This window comes from Ostrea edulis, chromosome 6, assembly GCF_947568905.1.
Source record: "Ostrea edulis chromosome 6, xbOstEdul1.1, whole genome shotgun sequence".
NCBI lineage: Eukaryota > Metazoa > Mollusca > Bivalvia > Ostreida > Ostreidae > Ostrea > Ostrea edulis.
In genome coordinates this window covers 83,167,860-83,185,762 of record NC_079169.1, presented here as the reverse complement: position 1 = coordinate 83,185,762, position 17,903 = coordinate 83,167,860, and the positions used below count along the sequence as shown (strand labels likewise).

General features: G+C 35.1%; 1 protein-coding gene across 4 annotated transcripts in view; it reads left to right on the top strand.

Moving 5' to 3' along the window:
• The window catches only part of LOC125683912 (low-density lipoprotein receptor-related protein 4-like), a 100,338-nt gene that overhangs the window by 23,020 nt on the left and 59,415 nt on the right, over positions 1–17,903 (top strand). For 3 of the 4 annotated variants that reach the window (XM_056141012.1, XM_056141013.1, XM_056141011.1), the window contains exons 9-14: positions 2,840–2,965; positions 6,438–6,632; positions 10,849–11,041; positions 12,717–12,967; positions 14,635–14,775; positions 17,390–17,500. In XM_056141012.1, the coding sequence (XP_055996987.1) occupies positions 2,840–2,965; positions 6,438–6,632; positions 10,849–11,041; positions 12,717–12,967; positions 14,635–14,775; positions 17,390–17,500 (1,017 nt within the window). Of the gene's footprint in view, positions 1–2,839; positions 2,966–3,464; positions 3,476–6,437; positions 6,633–10,848; positions 11,042–12,716; positions 12,968–14,634; positions 14,776–17,389; positions 17,501–17,903 lie in introns of those variants that run through there. The other variant, XM_056141014.1, reaches the window with a different exon arrangement.

Below are 17,903 nucleotides of genomic sequence, written 5' to 3'. Positions count from 1 at the left end.
TCATTCAATGTCTCATTGTTTTGGAAAAGACATCTTATTTCTAGAAATAGGAGTGGAGCAATTGTATATCTTAATTCTAAACTAACTAAATATATAAAGACCCTGTTTAGGATTCAAGCTATATATAAAGACCTTGCTTAAGATTCAAGCTACATTGTATATATAAAGACCTTGTTTAGGATTCAAGCTATATATGAAGTTTTGCTTAGGATTCAAGCTATATATAAAGACTTGTTTAGGATTCAAGCTATATATAAAGACCTTGCGTAGGATTCAAGCTATATATAAAGATTTGCTTAGGATTCAAACTTTATACAAAGACTTGCTAAGGATTCAAGCTATATATAAAGATTTGCTTAGGATTCAAGCTATATATAAAGACTTGTTTAGGATTCAAGCTATATATAAAGACTTGTTTAGGATTCAAGCTATATATAAAGACTTGCTTAGGATTCAAGCTATACATAAAGACTTGTTTAGGATTCAAGCTATATATAAAGACTTGTTTAGGATTCAAGCTATATAGAAAGACTTGCTTAGGATTCAAGCTATATATAAAGACCTTGCTTAGGATTCAAGCTATATATAAAGACTTGCTAAGGATTCAAGCTATATATAAAGACCTTGCTAAGGATTCAAACTATATATAAAGACTTGCTTAGGATTCAAGCTATATATAAAGACTTGCTTAGGATTCAAGCTATATAGAAAGACTTGTTTAAGATTCAAGCTATATATAAAGACTTGTTTAGGATTCAAGCTATATATAAAGACTTGCTAAGGATTCAAGCTATATATAAAGACCTTGCTAAGGATTCAAGCTATATATAAAGACTTGTTTAGGAATCAAGCTATATATAAAGACTTGCTTAGGATTCAAGCTATATAGAAAGACTTGTTTAAGATTCAAGCTATATATAAAGACTTGTTTAGGATTCAAGCTATATATAAAGACTTGTTTAGGATTCAAGCTATATAGAAAGACTTGCTTAGGATTCAAGCTATATAGAAAGACTTGTTTAAGATTCAAGCTATATATAAAGACTTGTTTAGGATTCAAGCTATATATAAAGACTTGCTTTGGATTCAAGCTATATATAAAGACTTGGATTAAAAAGTAAGCTGCAAACAGTAACTTTAATTACCAAATCAACTTATCAGAACAAGTATTTACGATGTATTGAGGTGTAAAAATCCAAATTCTTTTATGACATTTTGAATAAAAACTCTTCAGTGACAACAGGTACAATGAATTGGAGTGAGCTTTTAGGTATAGATAATGGGGAATATCCACAAACTGCCTTTCAGAATAAGTAAAAATTGCAAACTCCAATGATTTCAACGTAGAATAATTAACAGAATTCTAGCAACAAATTCATTTTATTCAAAATTATAAATGTAAACTCTAAGATGTACATACTTATTGTCACAAAGAGGAAGAAACAATAGAACATATACTATGGGATTATGCTTATGTTCAATCATTCCTAGATGAGTTTGAATTTTACTTATAAAACAAACGCTCAATTAGTTTTTATACGCGCGTCGAAGACGGGACGTATTATGGTATGGCGTTGTCCATCTGTCTGTCTGTCCGTCTGTTTGTCCGTCTGTCCGGACCTTGTGGGCAGGATACAGACTGAACCATAAGCCCTAGGAGTTTACAACTTGTTACATTTGATCACCATGATGAGAGGAAGATGCCTATTGTTTTTCAAGGTCTAAGGTCAAGGTCACAGTATCACTTATTAGGAAAACCTTGTGGGCAGGATACAAACCGAACCATAAGCTCCAGGATATTATAACTCGGTATATTTGATCATCATGATGAGAGGAAGGTGCCTATTGTTTTTCAAGGTCAAAGGTCAAGGTCGTAGTATCACTTTTTAGGAAAACCTTGTGGGCAGGATACAAACCGAACCGTAAGCTCCAGGATATTATAACTTGGTATATTTGATCATCATGATGAGAGGAAGGTGCCTATTGTTTTTCAAGGTAAAAGGTCAAGGTTGTAGTATCACTTTTTAGGAAAACCTTGTGGGCAGGATACAAACCGAACCGTAAGCGCCAGGATATTATAACTTGGTATATTTGATCATCATGATGAGAGGAAGGTGTCTATTGTTTTTCAAGGTCAAAGGTCAAGGTCGTAGTATCACTTATTAGGAAAACCTTGTGGGCAGGATACAAACCGAACTGTTAGCATATTTATGAAGTAGCGCATTCTAAGGCTATCCCTCTTTATATCTTGATATCCATTTCTACAAGCATAATAATGAATTAGCTCACAGAGGACAGTGCTAACTTCACTAAAATATGAATCCCACTAAAATATGTTTTCCTTGAGCAAAATCTACGGGCGTATTATGCCACGTTGGCGTTGCTCTTGTTATTAAAGAATTAAGTATCCTTGATATAAATAAGACTAGTATATACAGAATGCCCTTTTCTTTTGGTTAAAGTACTATATTTATCCAGGAAGATGTACTAAGAAATCATTGAACATATGTTTCGCAATACCATACTTAAAACTCTTTTACAAAACACAAAAATTCATTTTTTACAAAAATGGTGATAACGACAAATTTGATACCCAGTGGAACAGATGGAACATAATCTTTTCATAACTTTCTCTCTCTTTCTGAACAAGAGCAGGGCCAAGGCAACTCAGGTGAGCGATGTGGCCCATGGGTCTGTTATTGTACCTAATGAATGAAATTCCTTTATGATATATATATTTCTATCATGCACAAAATTTGATTAATTAAAGGTTTTGCAAAAACCATTGATGTCACATTAGGATAGAACTATGTAACCTTTTGTTCCATTTTTTTTCTAGCTTATAATGACACCAAGTGTACGGGTCAGGCCTCCTATCAGTGCAAAAATGGCAAATGTATCAGCATACAGAAAGAGTGCAATAATGTGGACGACTGTGGCGATGGCTCAGACGAGACTGAGTGTGGTCAGTGAAATATACATACATACATTGACTAGAGTGTGGTCAGTGAAATATACATACATACAGACGAGACTGAGTGTGGTCAGTGAAATATACATACATACAGACGAGACTGAGTGTGGTCAGTGAAATATACATACATACAGTGACTGAGTGTGGTCAGTGAAATATACATACATACAGACGAGACTGAGTGTGGTCAGTGAAATATACATACATACAGACGAGACTGAGTGTGGTCAGTGAAATATACATACATACAGACGAGACTGAGTGTGGTCAGTGAAATTTACATACATACAGATGAGACTGAGTGTGGTCAGTGAAATATACATACATACAGTGACTGAGTGTGGTCAGTGAAATATACATACATACAGTGACTAGAGTGTGGTCAGTGAAATATACATACATACAGACGAGACTGAGTGTGGTCAGTGAAATATACATACATACAGACGAGACTGAGTGTGGTCAGTGAAATATACATACATACAGACGAGACTGAGTGTGGTCAGTGAAATATACATACATACAGATGAGACTGAGTGTGGTCAGTGAAATATACATACATACAGTGACTGAGTGTGGTCAGTGAAATATACATACATACAGATGAGACTGAGTGTGGTCAGTGAAATATACATACATACAGATGAGACTGAGTGTGGTCAGTGAAATATACATACATGTACATACAGTGGCTTTAGGATACAGAGATATTAGGAATTCTATATCCAACAACAAAACATCAAATTTTCTGTTTATCACACTTTCTTAGGTTTTATTTTAGTTCTCTCTTTATTGACGTTCAAAATGATATTGCATAGAAAATGTAGCACCTTAAGAAAGATGTAAAAGAAAATCAATACATTTGAACAATAAGACTACTTTAATTCAAATTTGTTTTGGTTATTCAAACATGAAACATGAAAAATTTAATTTAAGTAGCTCAGCAAGCTGTAATGATAATGCGTGTATGAGAGAGAATTCAAATTCCAAAGTATGGGCTACATTGTTTACGTGACTTATGCAAGACGTTGCTGTAACACATCCGCACAACTTGTACCAAGATTTTTCCATTGACTAGCGTTCAAGAATGGGGCAATTAAGCTTTTCCAACACACAGATAACATTTGGGAATTACACACTGTTAGATAAATGTGAATATCCAGATAACATTTAGGAATTACAACATTGTTAGATGAATGTGAATATCCAGATAATATTTGGATTACACACTGTTAGATGAATGTGAATATCCAGATAATATTTGGGAATGACAACACTGTTAGATAAATTTGAATATCCAGGTGACTTCAGGCTGCTACAGACCCTGAAACGTGCTACTACACCAGTTGCACGGTACGGTTCGGTACATTTTCTGAACGGTACGGTTCGTTTTCTGAACGGTACGGTTCGTTTCTTGAACGGTATGGTACGCTTCTTGAACGGTACGGTTCGCTTCTTGCACGGTACGGTTTGCTAAAAATAGCTGCACGCTTTGTGAACGGTTTGCACGTTTTATTAATGAGGTGGGCGTGACCTGAACGCTTTGACTTCGTATAAATTGTACGTTTCGATAGTTTGTTTTCACTCGATCGGTCTTATTTGGCTCTTTGATTATCGGCTGCAGGATTTGTGGTTGTGTTAGAATGTGCACATGGGGAAATGAGACGTTATTTTTGATTGCTTCGATGGAATAATTCCATATTGATAACGTACATAAAAGTTATGAATAAAAGTTTTTAGAATTTGCTTAAGTCTAAGTCTTAATGGTTGTTATTACGTTTCAATTTGTTTTTCATTTCTCATCAGACATTTATTAATTTACGATTTTATAAAAAGTTGTTACATGAACTGCTCCCCGACATGGGCGTGCGTAAGTGTAAAAACAAAGCGTATTAAGTTTCCGGATATAAATTACAGTGCCTAAATTGGAAAAGTTTTTAAGAAGAAGTGAATTTTGTTTTGAATACACTAAAGTCGCAAATGACACAATGATTATTTTCTGCACTTCACATTTATTGTGATTTATCATCGGCATTATGAAAGATCCAGGATATCTGCACGTGAAGTTTGTACGTCCTTTTTTGTCAGTTTTTGAGTAGTTTTGAAATCGTACTTTGTTTTAAGCATCTCGGTGATTTTCACAGTTGATAACCCAGCTTCGTGATGTTTGAGGATAATGCTTCGAATAGCCAGCGATAGTCTATGACCTCCTTTCCCATCGGGCGCCATTGTGAAAATAATATACTGTGGCTGAAAAAGTGGGTCACGTGACATAAATTGCACGCTTTCTGCACGGTACGGTACGCTTTCGGGCTTTTGGAGGCGGGGTTTGCTTAATATTATCCTGCACACTTTCTGCACGGTACGGTACGCTTTTTGAACGATGCGGTTCATTTCTTGAACGGGACGGTACGTTTCTTGAACGGTACGGTTCGTTTTTTGCACGGTACGGTACGTTTCTTGAACGGTACGGTTCGTTTCTTGCTCGGAACGGTTCGGTTCGTTTTTAAGGTGTAGTAGCACGTTTCAGGGTCTGTACAATCTGTGAAAATGCAAAATATTTCAATATCAACTTAACACTCTATTTCCACGGGAAAAACAAGCAATATGAAAATGGTATGCCAATTGTTTCATAATTCATTGATGAATAAATGTTGACTATATGTGTAGCAGCGATGTCGATACTTTTTTTCCCAGCCATGCATGATTGGACAAAAAAATGTAAACATCTTTGATATCAACTAAAAAATTACATTCGGATATAAGTGGATTATTTCAAATGAATAAACTTTTAAATTTCAGATAGATATTGTTTGACATCTCATACGCTTTTGTTGTTGATAACAGTAAACGTACATATGATGTCACAATGCACTGATTACATCAACTGCATTATAGTTCCCGTGTTAAATGAATAGGCAGATCATATAGTTACAAGATGATGTCTATACATGTTGGAATAGCTTCAGAGGTTTTTTATTCTACATGCCTGTTATGGATAAGTATATACACTGGTTGCACTTGTCCCAATGGTTGCACTGTAAACATATTATATAAAAATGTGATGATACTGTATAAATATTCTGGCAGTTCACTAGTTCTGGTTGTTATCTGCACACTGTGTAGATATCACTTTTATCATTTTCACAGAAATTACAACTGAAAATATAAATTTTCATTCAGTTGATAACTTACAGTATTTCTTTGTTGAAAATGTAATAAACATGTATCCCGCCTACAGTGACTGTATGATACAGAGATATTAGGAATCATTGGTAAAATTGCAGAATTCCATGTGGGATTTATCATTATCAGTTATCAGAAAAAGAAAATTAAAGAATAGAATGCTCAATATATATAATCAGTCAGTCTTTGTAATATGAATATGAGGTTGAACAGTGTTTGCAGTCACCAGTGTATGAGATTACTGCAAATAGAATAGAATGCTTTTTTTCTTGTGCAGTTGAAGATGAAGTGTTGGTTTTTGCTCGGAGACAGTCTCTCCAGGTGATGTCCCTTTCCAGCTTTGAATACCATACTATTCCTGTACAGGGCATTAAACACTCTATTGCGGTAGACTTTGATCCTGTAGAAAAACAGATATACTGGTCTGATAATGAACAAAGTGCCATCAGTCGAGCCTACCTTGATGGTTCAGGTAAAAGAGATTGACTTCATATTCATAAATTTTTTTTTTTCCAATTGACTCTTGGGTAGTTCATATGCAACTGCAGTTTGTTATTTTGTGTACCAACACTGACATCAAATAATAAGTGGAAGCCAATCTTAGTCTGTGCAAATTTTACAAAACAACTAATGCTGTGTTGTGTTTTAGGTCACCAGAGCTGAAAGCTCAAGTGAGTTTTTCTAATCACCTTTTGTCTGTCTGTCTGTTGTCTGTAAACATTTTACATTTTAATTTTCTTCTTTAGAACCACTGGCCCAATTTCAATTAAACTTGGCACAAATCATTCTTGGGTGAAGGGGAATCAAGTTTGTTCAAATGAAGGGTTCTGCCCCCACAAAGGGAGGGGGGGGGTCATTTAAAAACTTCTTCTCAGGAACCACTGTGCCAGAAAAGTTTACATTTACATTAAAGCTTCCTGACATAATGCAGATTCAAGTGTGATCAAATCATGGCCCTCGGGTGTAGGGTGGGGCCACAATATGGGAGCAAAGTTTGACATGCAGATGTATAGGAAACATATTTTAGAATCTTCTTCTCAAGAACCACTGGGCCAGAAAAGTTGAAATGTACATAAAAACTTCCTGGCATTGAGTAGATTCAAATTTGTTCAAATAATGATCCTTGGGGGTAGGATGGGGCCACAATAGGGGATCAAAGTTTTACTTGCAAATATGTAGGAAAAATATTTTAGAAAAGTCTTTTCAAGGACAACAGGACCATGATTAATCATTTTAATATCCCTAGGTAGTGCAGATTCAAATTTGCTCAAATTGTGGCCCCTTAAAGTGGGATGGGGCCATAATAGGGGATTAAAATTTTATATGAAACATTAGAAAAATATCTTTAAAAATCTTCATCTCAGGTCCATGATTATTCATATTAATATGCAACTAATGCAAGTATCTTCAGGTAGTTGAAATTCAAGTTTGTTCATTTCAGGAGCTCCGGGGATAGGATGGGGCCAGCATTGGAGATTAAAGTTTTATTTGAGAATATACAGGAAATTGATTTAGACAAATTCTTTTCAAGAGTAGCAGGGCCATACTAAATCATATCTAAATGCAAATGTTCCCAAATTGTGTGGATTCAAGGATTTTTTTTATACGTATAGTTGGGACGTATTGTCCTTGTTGTCAGTCTGTCTGAAACTTTAACCCTGCTCATAGCTTTTGAATGGTGAGTGCTGTCATATTTCACATGCACATTATTTGTGACAAGACCTTTTATTTGGTACTAAAGTTGGGATCTTCAGAAAGGATGATGGAATCTACAAACTACATGTAGTATCAAGAACAGTATATAAATATCAAATGTAGGTGAGGGTAACATTGAAAATTTTACCCCGAGAAAGCCATTGTCAACCAAGGCATAGCCTGTTGTACACCCTGGAGTGCGTGCTTTCTGTTCTCAGAGGGTAACATATGTTTTTTCAAATGCTTCTTGACCAATCAGATTCGAGGATTTTACTTGAAAGTATAATAAAAAAACTTGTACTTGATAGAGACATGGGATCTTCAGAAATGATAAGAGAAGACAAAGTAGTATCAAGGTCAAATGACTCCTGTGACCTTGAACTATGACCTTGATCATAAAAATCCATATAACAACAGAATCAGGACCAGTAGAGACATGGAATCTTCAGAAATCATAAAAGGATGTTGTGACCTACAAACTAGTAGCAAGGTCAAGTGACTCCAGTGATATTGACATCTTACTTTGAACATAAAAACTGATATAACTTCAGAACCAGGTCTGATAGGGACCTGCAATCTACAGAAATGATGGGAGGATGGTGGGACCTACAAACTAATATCACAACCAAGTGAGTCCAGTGACCTTGACCTTTTACCTTGATCTTAAAAACTTGTATGTATGACTATAGAATTGGGACTGATAGAGATAAGCATACATTTACATGTGATATGTATAGACTGTACACAAAGTCACTCTTTTTCAGCCCCATTCATGCTGTCACACTTATACATTAAAATTCTCACGAAATGAAAAAGTGGTGTTTTTTTTTTCAGGTCTATCCCTATAAAATGAGTCTAACAGCTGACACGCTCCAATTAATATCCATTGTTTTGATCGCATAAAATACAAGACTTTGACATGCTTGGCAGATTTCAAACAGAATTGTTGCACTATGGTCAGAAATAGGTCAAACAGGTGTTTTGTTTAAAAAAGACGAAAGCCATCATTGTCATTGCTAATTGATAGCTTTTGAATTTTATTTTATTTCAAATGAATAAAAAGGTAAACAAATTATTAGTAGTCTTTGATATATTTTGTATTACCGTAGGCTATAGACATCATAATTATGAGGATAAAAAAAGCATCTTTTATGACTTTGAAAATGTTTTTAAAATCTTGAATCTTATTTTGCAAATGTTATGTTGGAATAATTGATGAAAAATCTTTGATCACTTTAATTGTAATTGAATGTGTCTCCAAACCTGATCACCCAAATTTTCTCTGTTCTTGCAAATACATTGTACATGTATATATGATTATAAAATTAGAAATGATGAAATATTTAAGGTCTCAACAATCAAGTAGGTAACATTAGATGCTGTATTCATGAGATAATTCTGGGTTTTTTTACCACTTATGGAATTTGTGAAAATATCGCCCAGCACTGTACGCTTAAAGGTTTTTTTAATACACTGTAGGTGTGTAAAACAATTTTATGATTGCTATTCTGAACAGATTTTGTACCACTTTTTGCAAACTTGTGTATGGATTTTTCACTCAAAATCATGTTTTTTTTAAAGCCATTGTACAGATCTGTGGTTGATAAATTATCACATATATGGACATGGGATCTTCAGAAATGATAACTACAAACTAGTATCATGTTTAAATGACTTCAGTGACCTTGACCTTGATCATAAAAATTTGTATAACTTTAGAACCTGGACTGATAGAGACCTGGAATCTTCAGAAATGGTAAGAGGATGTTGGGACCTGCAAAATAGGATCAAGACCAATTGATGCCAATTTTACTAAAGGAGGTCTTTGTGATCAAAATTTCTTAAATGAAATCAAAATTGGCATGGATTTTGTGCAAGGGAGTTATTAATGTGGGGAAAAATAGTAGTACTCAGAAAAAGCCCACTTTTATACAGCCAATACTTTATTTGGTAGACTTTATATTTGGCAAATTATAATCATATCTTGTTTAATTTGACATAATTTTTGAATAGTGAATGATAGAACTCTATTATGTCATATACGCATTCTCTGTGACAAAACCTTTTATTTCATATTAAAGTTTTAACCTTGTGACCTAGACCCTGGGGTTTGATTTACTTTTAAGAAAAATAACCTATGAAATACCTCCTGAATTATTTAAGGTAGAGCTTTCATACTGTATTAGTGGTATTTTTAGAGAGACACAAATTTAGTGATTTTTCCATGAATTATGGGTATATATACATGTATATTTAGCAAGAACTAATTTTAGCGACTTTCTTATTTCCAAGTGAGATAGCCTCCAATATAGAATAAATTGTTAGTGATATTGAATTTTAGCGACCTAGTCACTCTCGCTAATAATGCCAAAATTAAATTCTCGCTAAAAATTCTACTTATACAGTATTTTGTATATAGAATAAGATTTCTTATGACAAGACCTTTCATTTCATACCATGATCTATGACCTTGTAACCTTGACCTTCTCCAGAACAGGAACGTCATGTCAGTCATATTGGTGTTAAGGCATCCTGATGTTGTGTGAATACATGTTCATTTATGTGATGACCCTTTAGGGCTAGGTTGGGACCACAATATGGGGTCAAAGTTTTTCATAATCACCAACAGAATGTGATGTACATGGTTGAAATAATCTACGGAAATGTTTGTGAAGTGAAAAATAACTGATTCAATGGATCGTAATCCTATTTTCAGGTCAGATTTGATGTAAATGATTTAAATTATTATTTGTTATTGGCCTTTTCATTCTGGTACGTATCTAAAAGATGTTCTGTTTTTTAAGGATAAAATTACAACTAAAATTAAGTTGCTTCCCTGATTGTTAAGTTAAAGACATAATCAACAGATTTGGGTTGATTTTTAACTTTGCATTTAAAGCTTGTTTTGAAATATATTCTTGATGATTTTTAAATTTCATCAAACTATTAAGTCTACATAAATGAGCAGTTGATTTTTTAATTAATCATTACAGGACAAAAAAGTGTAAGCACTGAAATTATGCACCCAGATGGAATAGCAGTGGACACCGTGAATCGTAAGCTGTACTGGACAGACACAGGGAAGGACTTGATAGAAATGTCGGAGTTAGATGGGACCCAGAGGAAAGCGATAGTCACAACCCATTTAGAGGAGCCCAGAGATATTGCTGTAGACCCTAAGAACAAGTACTGTGCAAGTTTTTATCTGGAGTTTATTGTTTCAATATAGGTTGTTAATGTGGTACCATATATTATATATTCTCTTATAAGAGTTCTGTTGAAAATATTTACCACAACCTCCAGGTTTTTTTTTATATACCACAACCTCCAGGGTTTTTTTTATATACCACAACCTCCAGGGTTCTGAAGATACCACAACCTCCAGGGCTCTTTACATACCACAACATCCAGGGTTCTGACATACCACAACCTTCAGGGTTCTCTACACACCACAACCTCCAGGGTTCTCTACACACCATAACCTCCAGGGTTCTGTATAAACCACAACATCCAGGGTTCTGTAGATACCACAACCTTCAGGGTTCTCTACATACCACAACCTTCAGGGTTCTCTACATACCACAACCTCCAGGGTTCTGACATACCACAAGTTCCAGGGTTCTCTACATACCACAACATCCAGGGTTCTGACATACCACAACCTCCAGGGTTCTCTACACACCACAACCTCCAGGGTTCTCTACACACCATAATCTCCAGGGTTCTGTATAAACCACAACATCCAGGGTTCTGTAGATACCACAACCTTCAGGGTTCTCTACATACCACAACCTCCAAGACTCTTTACATACCACAACATCCAGGGTTCTGACATACCACAAGGTCCAGGGATTTTTACACACAACAACCTCCAGGGTTTTGGTGGGGTTGCAAGATGGGTTTTTGATTTATCTTAGTTGTAAATAAGAAAATTCTTTAGAAATCTTCTTTTAAGAAATAACAAGGACTCAATTCGTCAAAACAATAACCATGACACTTCTGAATCAAATAAGTATTTGATTTTTCTGGGCCATGAGATGAACTTTGTCGTTTTGATACATGGGGATTAAATTGGATTGAAATGATACTTGATGGAGATGTTCAATGCCAAATGTCAATTTGTAAGGCAACTTTTTTTTTAACTTTTAACTTTGTAATTTTCATATAAATATGGAGATTTTTGTGGATGCAGTTTTTGCTATTGTTTAAATCAAATTGCCATGAAGTTTGACAGAAATGTTTATGGGTTTTGTAAGTATGGGGATTGTGGGGGTGGGAGATGTATCTTGGATACCAGCATTTTAAAAATCATCAAAGCAAAGTGTACAATTTGTGGAATTAATATGCATGCATCCTCAGGTAGCATACATTCAAATTTTTTGACAAGATTTGGTTACAATTCATTCTTAGAGTCTCAAGTACTTACTTCATTATAACCATAATTCACTGTATCCACATAATAAATTAATTCAACAATTTGTAACAAATGTGGTGTAAGAAGTCACTGATATTCTTGTTTAGAAATATAAACTAAATTTTAGTATTGAAATATCATATTGTTGACCCATTCGTTACTTTAAATGGAGCAGCCAATACACTTCTTGACCTTGATGACGCTCCATATTTGGTAATCATGATTAAGTGAACTGGTGGTTCAGAAAACCGGATTGAACTAGTTTGCAACAAACATTTTACTGTCAAGGATGAAAATAATGTCAATTTCAAAAGAAATATAAGAGAAAAGATTCATTGGATGGAAATATATGCGTTTTAATGGTATTTTTTCCCCAGCATATTCCTACTAACAAAAAGTTTACACTTTAATTTAAACATCAATATTTTCGTTTACCACTTTTTACAGGAAAATTTATTGGTCAGACTGGGGTAAAGTTGCTAAAATAGAAAAAGCCAACTTGGATGGCTCAGAAAGAGTGACCCTGGTGAACACTTCTCTTGGCTGGCCGAACGGAATAGCAGTAGATATAGAGAGTCAAAGGATTTACTGGGGGGACGCAGAGTTTAACCGGATCGAGACAGCCAATGTGGACGGTTCTAACAGAAGTATTTTGATGAGCACCGATGTGCCACACATATTTGGACTTAGTCTCCTAGGTAACTTATGTTTCTCATTATTTCCTGCAAATATCGGGGCAGGAAAAGAAACCCATTGTAGTTGTGCAGTAGTCATGAAGAATTGGAAAAAGTCTCACAGTCGATAATTAGTTGAAATTGTTGGAAGTAAATCAATTTTAGATTGAAATACTGACAATTGTAATTTGATAAAAGAATGGTTTACCATTCATCTTACTTTTGCATTTAATCAAAACATTGAAGTTTATTTGCATATAGCAGAACATGAAACTTAATAGTTCAGATTAAATGTAAGTCTGTCATCTGTAGACTTTTCACATGTTCAACTTCTCAAGAACCTCAGGACAAATTGTGAATAGAACTAGCTCTTATCATCCTTCATTTATAAGCGACATGCTACTACACTTTTTGTTCAACACTATCCTTATCTCCAGAGGGTTTTCAGGTGTCAAGCAATTGCTCGGAAAATTAATCTGCATGTAGTATGGTCTTGATATGGCCTATTGAAGAATCAAAAGATCTGTTCATGTTTCAAAAAACATCTGGAACAGAATAGTGAGTCTAGTGTTAATAGTTGTAAGACCTAGAACTTGTTTTGATGTTGTCAGCTATAAATAATTATGAAAATTCCAATTGATAATCAGAATTGAAAAGCTTCTAAGGAACCATGATGGCTATGACTGTTTCATCATTGCTGTGTTGACAGTTTCATCATGGCTGTGTTGACAGTTTCATCAATGCTGTGTTGACAGTTTCATCATTGCTGTGTTGACAGTTTCATCATTGCTGTGTTGACATTTTCATCATGGCTGTGTTGACTGTTTCATCATTGCTGTGTTGCCTGTTTCATCATTGCTGTGTTGACAGTTTCATCATTGTTGTGCTGACAGTTTCATCATTGCTGTGTTGACAGTTTCATCATTGCTGTGTTGACAAATTTCATATCATTGTTGTGTTGACAGTTTCATCATTGCTGTGTTGACAAATTTCATATCATTGCTGTGTTGACAGTTTCATCATTGCTGTGTTAACAGTTTCATCATTGTTGTGTTGACAGTTTCATCATGGTTGTGTTGACAGTTTCATCAATGCTGTGTCGACAGTTTCATCGTGGCTGTGTTGACAGTTTTATCATTGGTGTGTTGACAGTTTCATCATGGCTGTGTTGACAGTTTCATCATTGTTGTGTTGACAGTTTCATCATGGTTGTGTTGACAGTTTCATCATTGCTGTGTTGACAGTTTCATCATTGTTGTGTTGACAGTTTCATCATTGCTGTGTTGACAAATTTCATATCATGGCTGTGTTGACAGTTTCATCATGGCTGTGTTGACAGTTTCATCATTGTTGTGTTGACAGTTTCATCATTGCTGTGTTGACAAATTTCATATCATGGCTGTGTTGACTGTTTCATCATTGCTGTGTTTACAGTTTCATCATGGCTGTGTTGACAGTTTCATCATGGCTGTGTTGACAGTTTCATCATGGCTGTGTTGACAGTTTCATCAATGCTGTGTTGACTGTTTCATCATTGCTGTGCTGACAGTTTCATCATTGCTGTGTTGACAGTTTCATCATTGTTGTGTTGACTGTTTCATCATTGCTGTGTTTACTGTAATGATGTCATTCTAATTCCATCATGTCACAATTTCATCATAAGGTCACATTTAAAATCTTTCTTTATAAAGGGAATTACATATACTGGACTGATTGGCAGAAACGAATGATTGAGAGAGTCAACAAAAATTTCAAGTTTGATCGTGAGATCCTGCTGACCAGTATAGAAGACTTAATGGACCTCAAAGCATTCACAATAAAAAGGAAGAAACGTAAGTCACACCGGGCATAAACTGTGTCTAGTATAGATGATCATTATGCTTTTTGTTAGCTCCGGCTCATGCAGCATTGGTCAAATCCTGACTACTATTTCGACATAGTGCATGCAAATCATAACATTATTGTATAATTAGCAGTGTTGTTCTATCATCAATGATATTTTAAACCCTGCAACAGAGTTGTGTTTGTGAGTGTGTATTAGTATGTATGTATTATACATCTGGAAAAAGGTTAAGATGCCATAAAAAGAGTGCTATTTCATATATTGATCACAGATACTATAGCATGCTAATGGCACAGTTGAAACCTAAGAAGAAGTCAGATATTATATTGATTTTTGATCAAAAGGTCATCAATCATGGTCAAAGTCAGAATTTTGTAGACTCCATAAAAAGGGTATCATTTCAGGTATTGGTTTCATACTGAGCACAGAGATGAAAGGCAAGAAGAAAAAGATGTCTATTGATTTTAAGGTTAAATGGATAACTAAAGTTGATGAATGTGTTCAACCATCATAGACAGGTTTTGTTATGATAGGGTGCGGTGTTTTCAACCATCATAGACAGGTTTTGTTATGATAGGGTGCGGTGTTTTCAACCATCATAGACAGGTTTTGTTATGATAGGGTGCGGTGTTTTCAACCATCATAGACAGGTTTTGTTATGATAGGGTACGGTGTTTTCAACCATCATAGACAGGTTTTGTTATGATAGGGTGTGGTGTTTTCAACCATCATAGACAAGTTTTGTTATGATAGGGTGCGGTGTTTTCAACCATCATAGACAGGTTTTGTTATGATAGGGTGCGGTGTTTTCAACCATCATAGACAGGTTTTGTTATGATAGGGTGCGGTGTTTTCGTGCGTGGTTTGTCTATTCATCCATCGCAACCTAATTCTAAAGAATTAAACCTGGTACACCTATTCCCCATGAAGAAAGGAAGGTGTCGGTTATTTTTCAAGGTCATTCATTCATCTATAATCTTAATGGGGAAACGGTACTGATAACTAATAAAGGCTAAGATCATCAACATTGTGGATTGTCTTAGTCTGAAATATCTGACGTTTTCCTTGCTTTTTTTTATTCTTATATTTACCATGCCAGGAAAACGTCGGAACCGGCTCCATTATGTAAACTAGAAATTTCGTCGCCTGGAGGCGGCATTCTTGGGCCGATTTTGAATACTTGAGAGCCAAATTCAATGTTAAACTCATAACTATTAAATAAAACGATGCTTCTTGTACTTACTAATATCGATTAAAAGAAAATATCACTTCAAAATTTGATAACAGAAGCACACAATTGTAGTCAACTGAATTTTCGCTGTCATTTGAGCAAACAAGTCACATGACCCAAAACAAAGCTCGACAGTTTGTTAAAATGTTTTCAAGAGACTGTTTATGTGATGAAAGAACCCATAAAATCGATATTATAGTAACTATCACAGGGACCAAGTAAGATGCTTGCCCATATTATCATTTTTTATTATTATGATTCAAGATTTCAGTTATAAAATATGTTTCATTTTGTTCTGTTTTGTTAGATTTTGTTTTGTTTCCGTTTGATTTGATTTCATTTCGTTTAGTTTCGCATTTTATAGGCACCCAATTTTTGATAGGATCAGCATGAAAACTATGATCCTCCATCCAAACAAACGAGGACCACTATGTAGACTCCTGCTAGTTCCCGTCTGTTACTCTAGATCTAACGACGACTAGCAGGAGTCATGCATATATTGCTTTGTTTATAAAAGACCTGGCCCAATAATGTTGTTCCTTCTAAACTTCATCTTGATGTATTCACGAGGAAGATTGGTTGGTTAGTTGTTCGTTTTACGTCCTATCGAGACTTTTCCCTCATACTGAGACATCGTCAGATGTAGGTGAAGTACCACCTATGCTTAACACTTATGGCTGTAGCAGTGGGGGTTCTTTATTGTGCCAACGCTTTCCGCAACACGGAACCTCCTTTATAATTTCATATCCGAAAGACCTGTGATTCTCACTTCTCAATGCTGAGCGTTTGGTGAAGGAGCAATCACTATGTTTATGTCTAAGATATGATGGGGCCATGGCATGAGCAGAGAACTTCAACCATTGTTATAAAATTCTTATATTATTTTTATGCCTCTGTAATCAGACATTTGGGGGCATATAGTTTTTCTTCTGTCTGTCTGTTTGTCCACAAAAACTTTAACCTTTGCCGGAATGTTTGATGGATTTAAAATTTCACGTGTATTCCTTGTGATAAGACCTTTCTCAGGTACCAATTTTTTTTTTTTACTTTGTGACCTATACCTTGGGATTTGATAAACTTTAAAACCTTGGCTGTAACTTTTGAATGGTTGGTGACAGAGCTTTCATATTTCACAATGACAAGACGTTTATGTAGCAAAAATTTTGATTCCATGACCTTGACCGTGGTGTTTAACTTACTTTTGAAAAACTTTGACATTGAATGATTAGTGCTAGCACTTAAATACTTCACATGTGAATTCCTTGTGACAAAATTTTATTTCCATAACAAATATTTTTGCCTCATGACCTTGACCTTGAAGTTTGGCCATACTGGGTATCTGTTTCACAAATACATCTTGGGTTTTTTGCAGGACCATGTAAGTCGACCCAGTTTATGTGCCAATCTGGCCAGTGTATTGATAAGAACCAGCGATGTGATGGGGTGATGCAGTGTTTAGACTACACAGATGAGGCAGGCTGCAGTAAGTAGCTGAATTTTATTCTTGTTAACTGTCTGGAGAGGACCAAAAGAGGGATTTAAACCTTTACTCAGGAGTACAGTGGAGCCTCGTTAATCCGGACACTTTGGTTCCCAGCAAAATCGTCCGGATAAATGAAGCATCCGGATAATTGAATCGCACATTTTCTAGCTTTGCATAAGTAACCAATATGTGCCTACTTTATTGATGCATAGTGAATTAAACACATTCTATCATTGGATTTAACCATTTGCATTAGTAAATAAATGATGATAATGTTAACATTTACATGCATTTCAAAGCACTAAAATTGTATGTGTTCAGTGTATTTGCCTGTGCTTACATTGTACATACATGTACATATGATCCCTACAAATAAATATACAAAACTGTGTACCGTATGCAC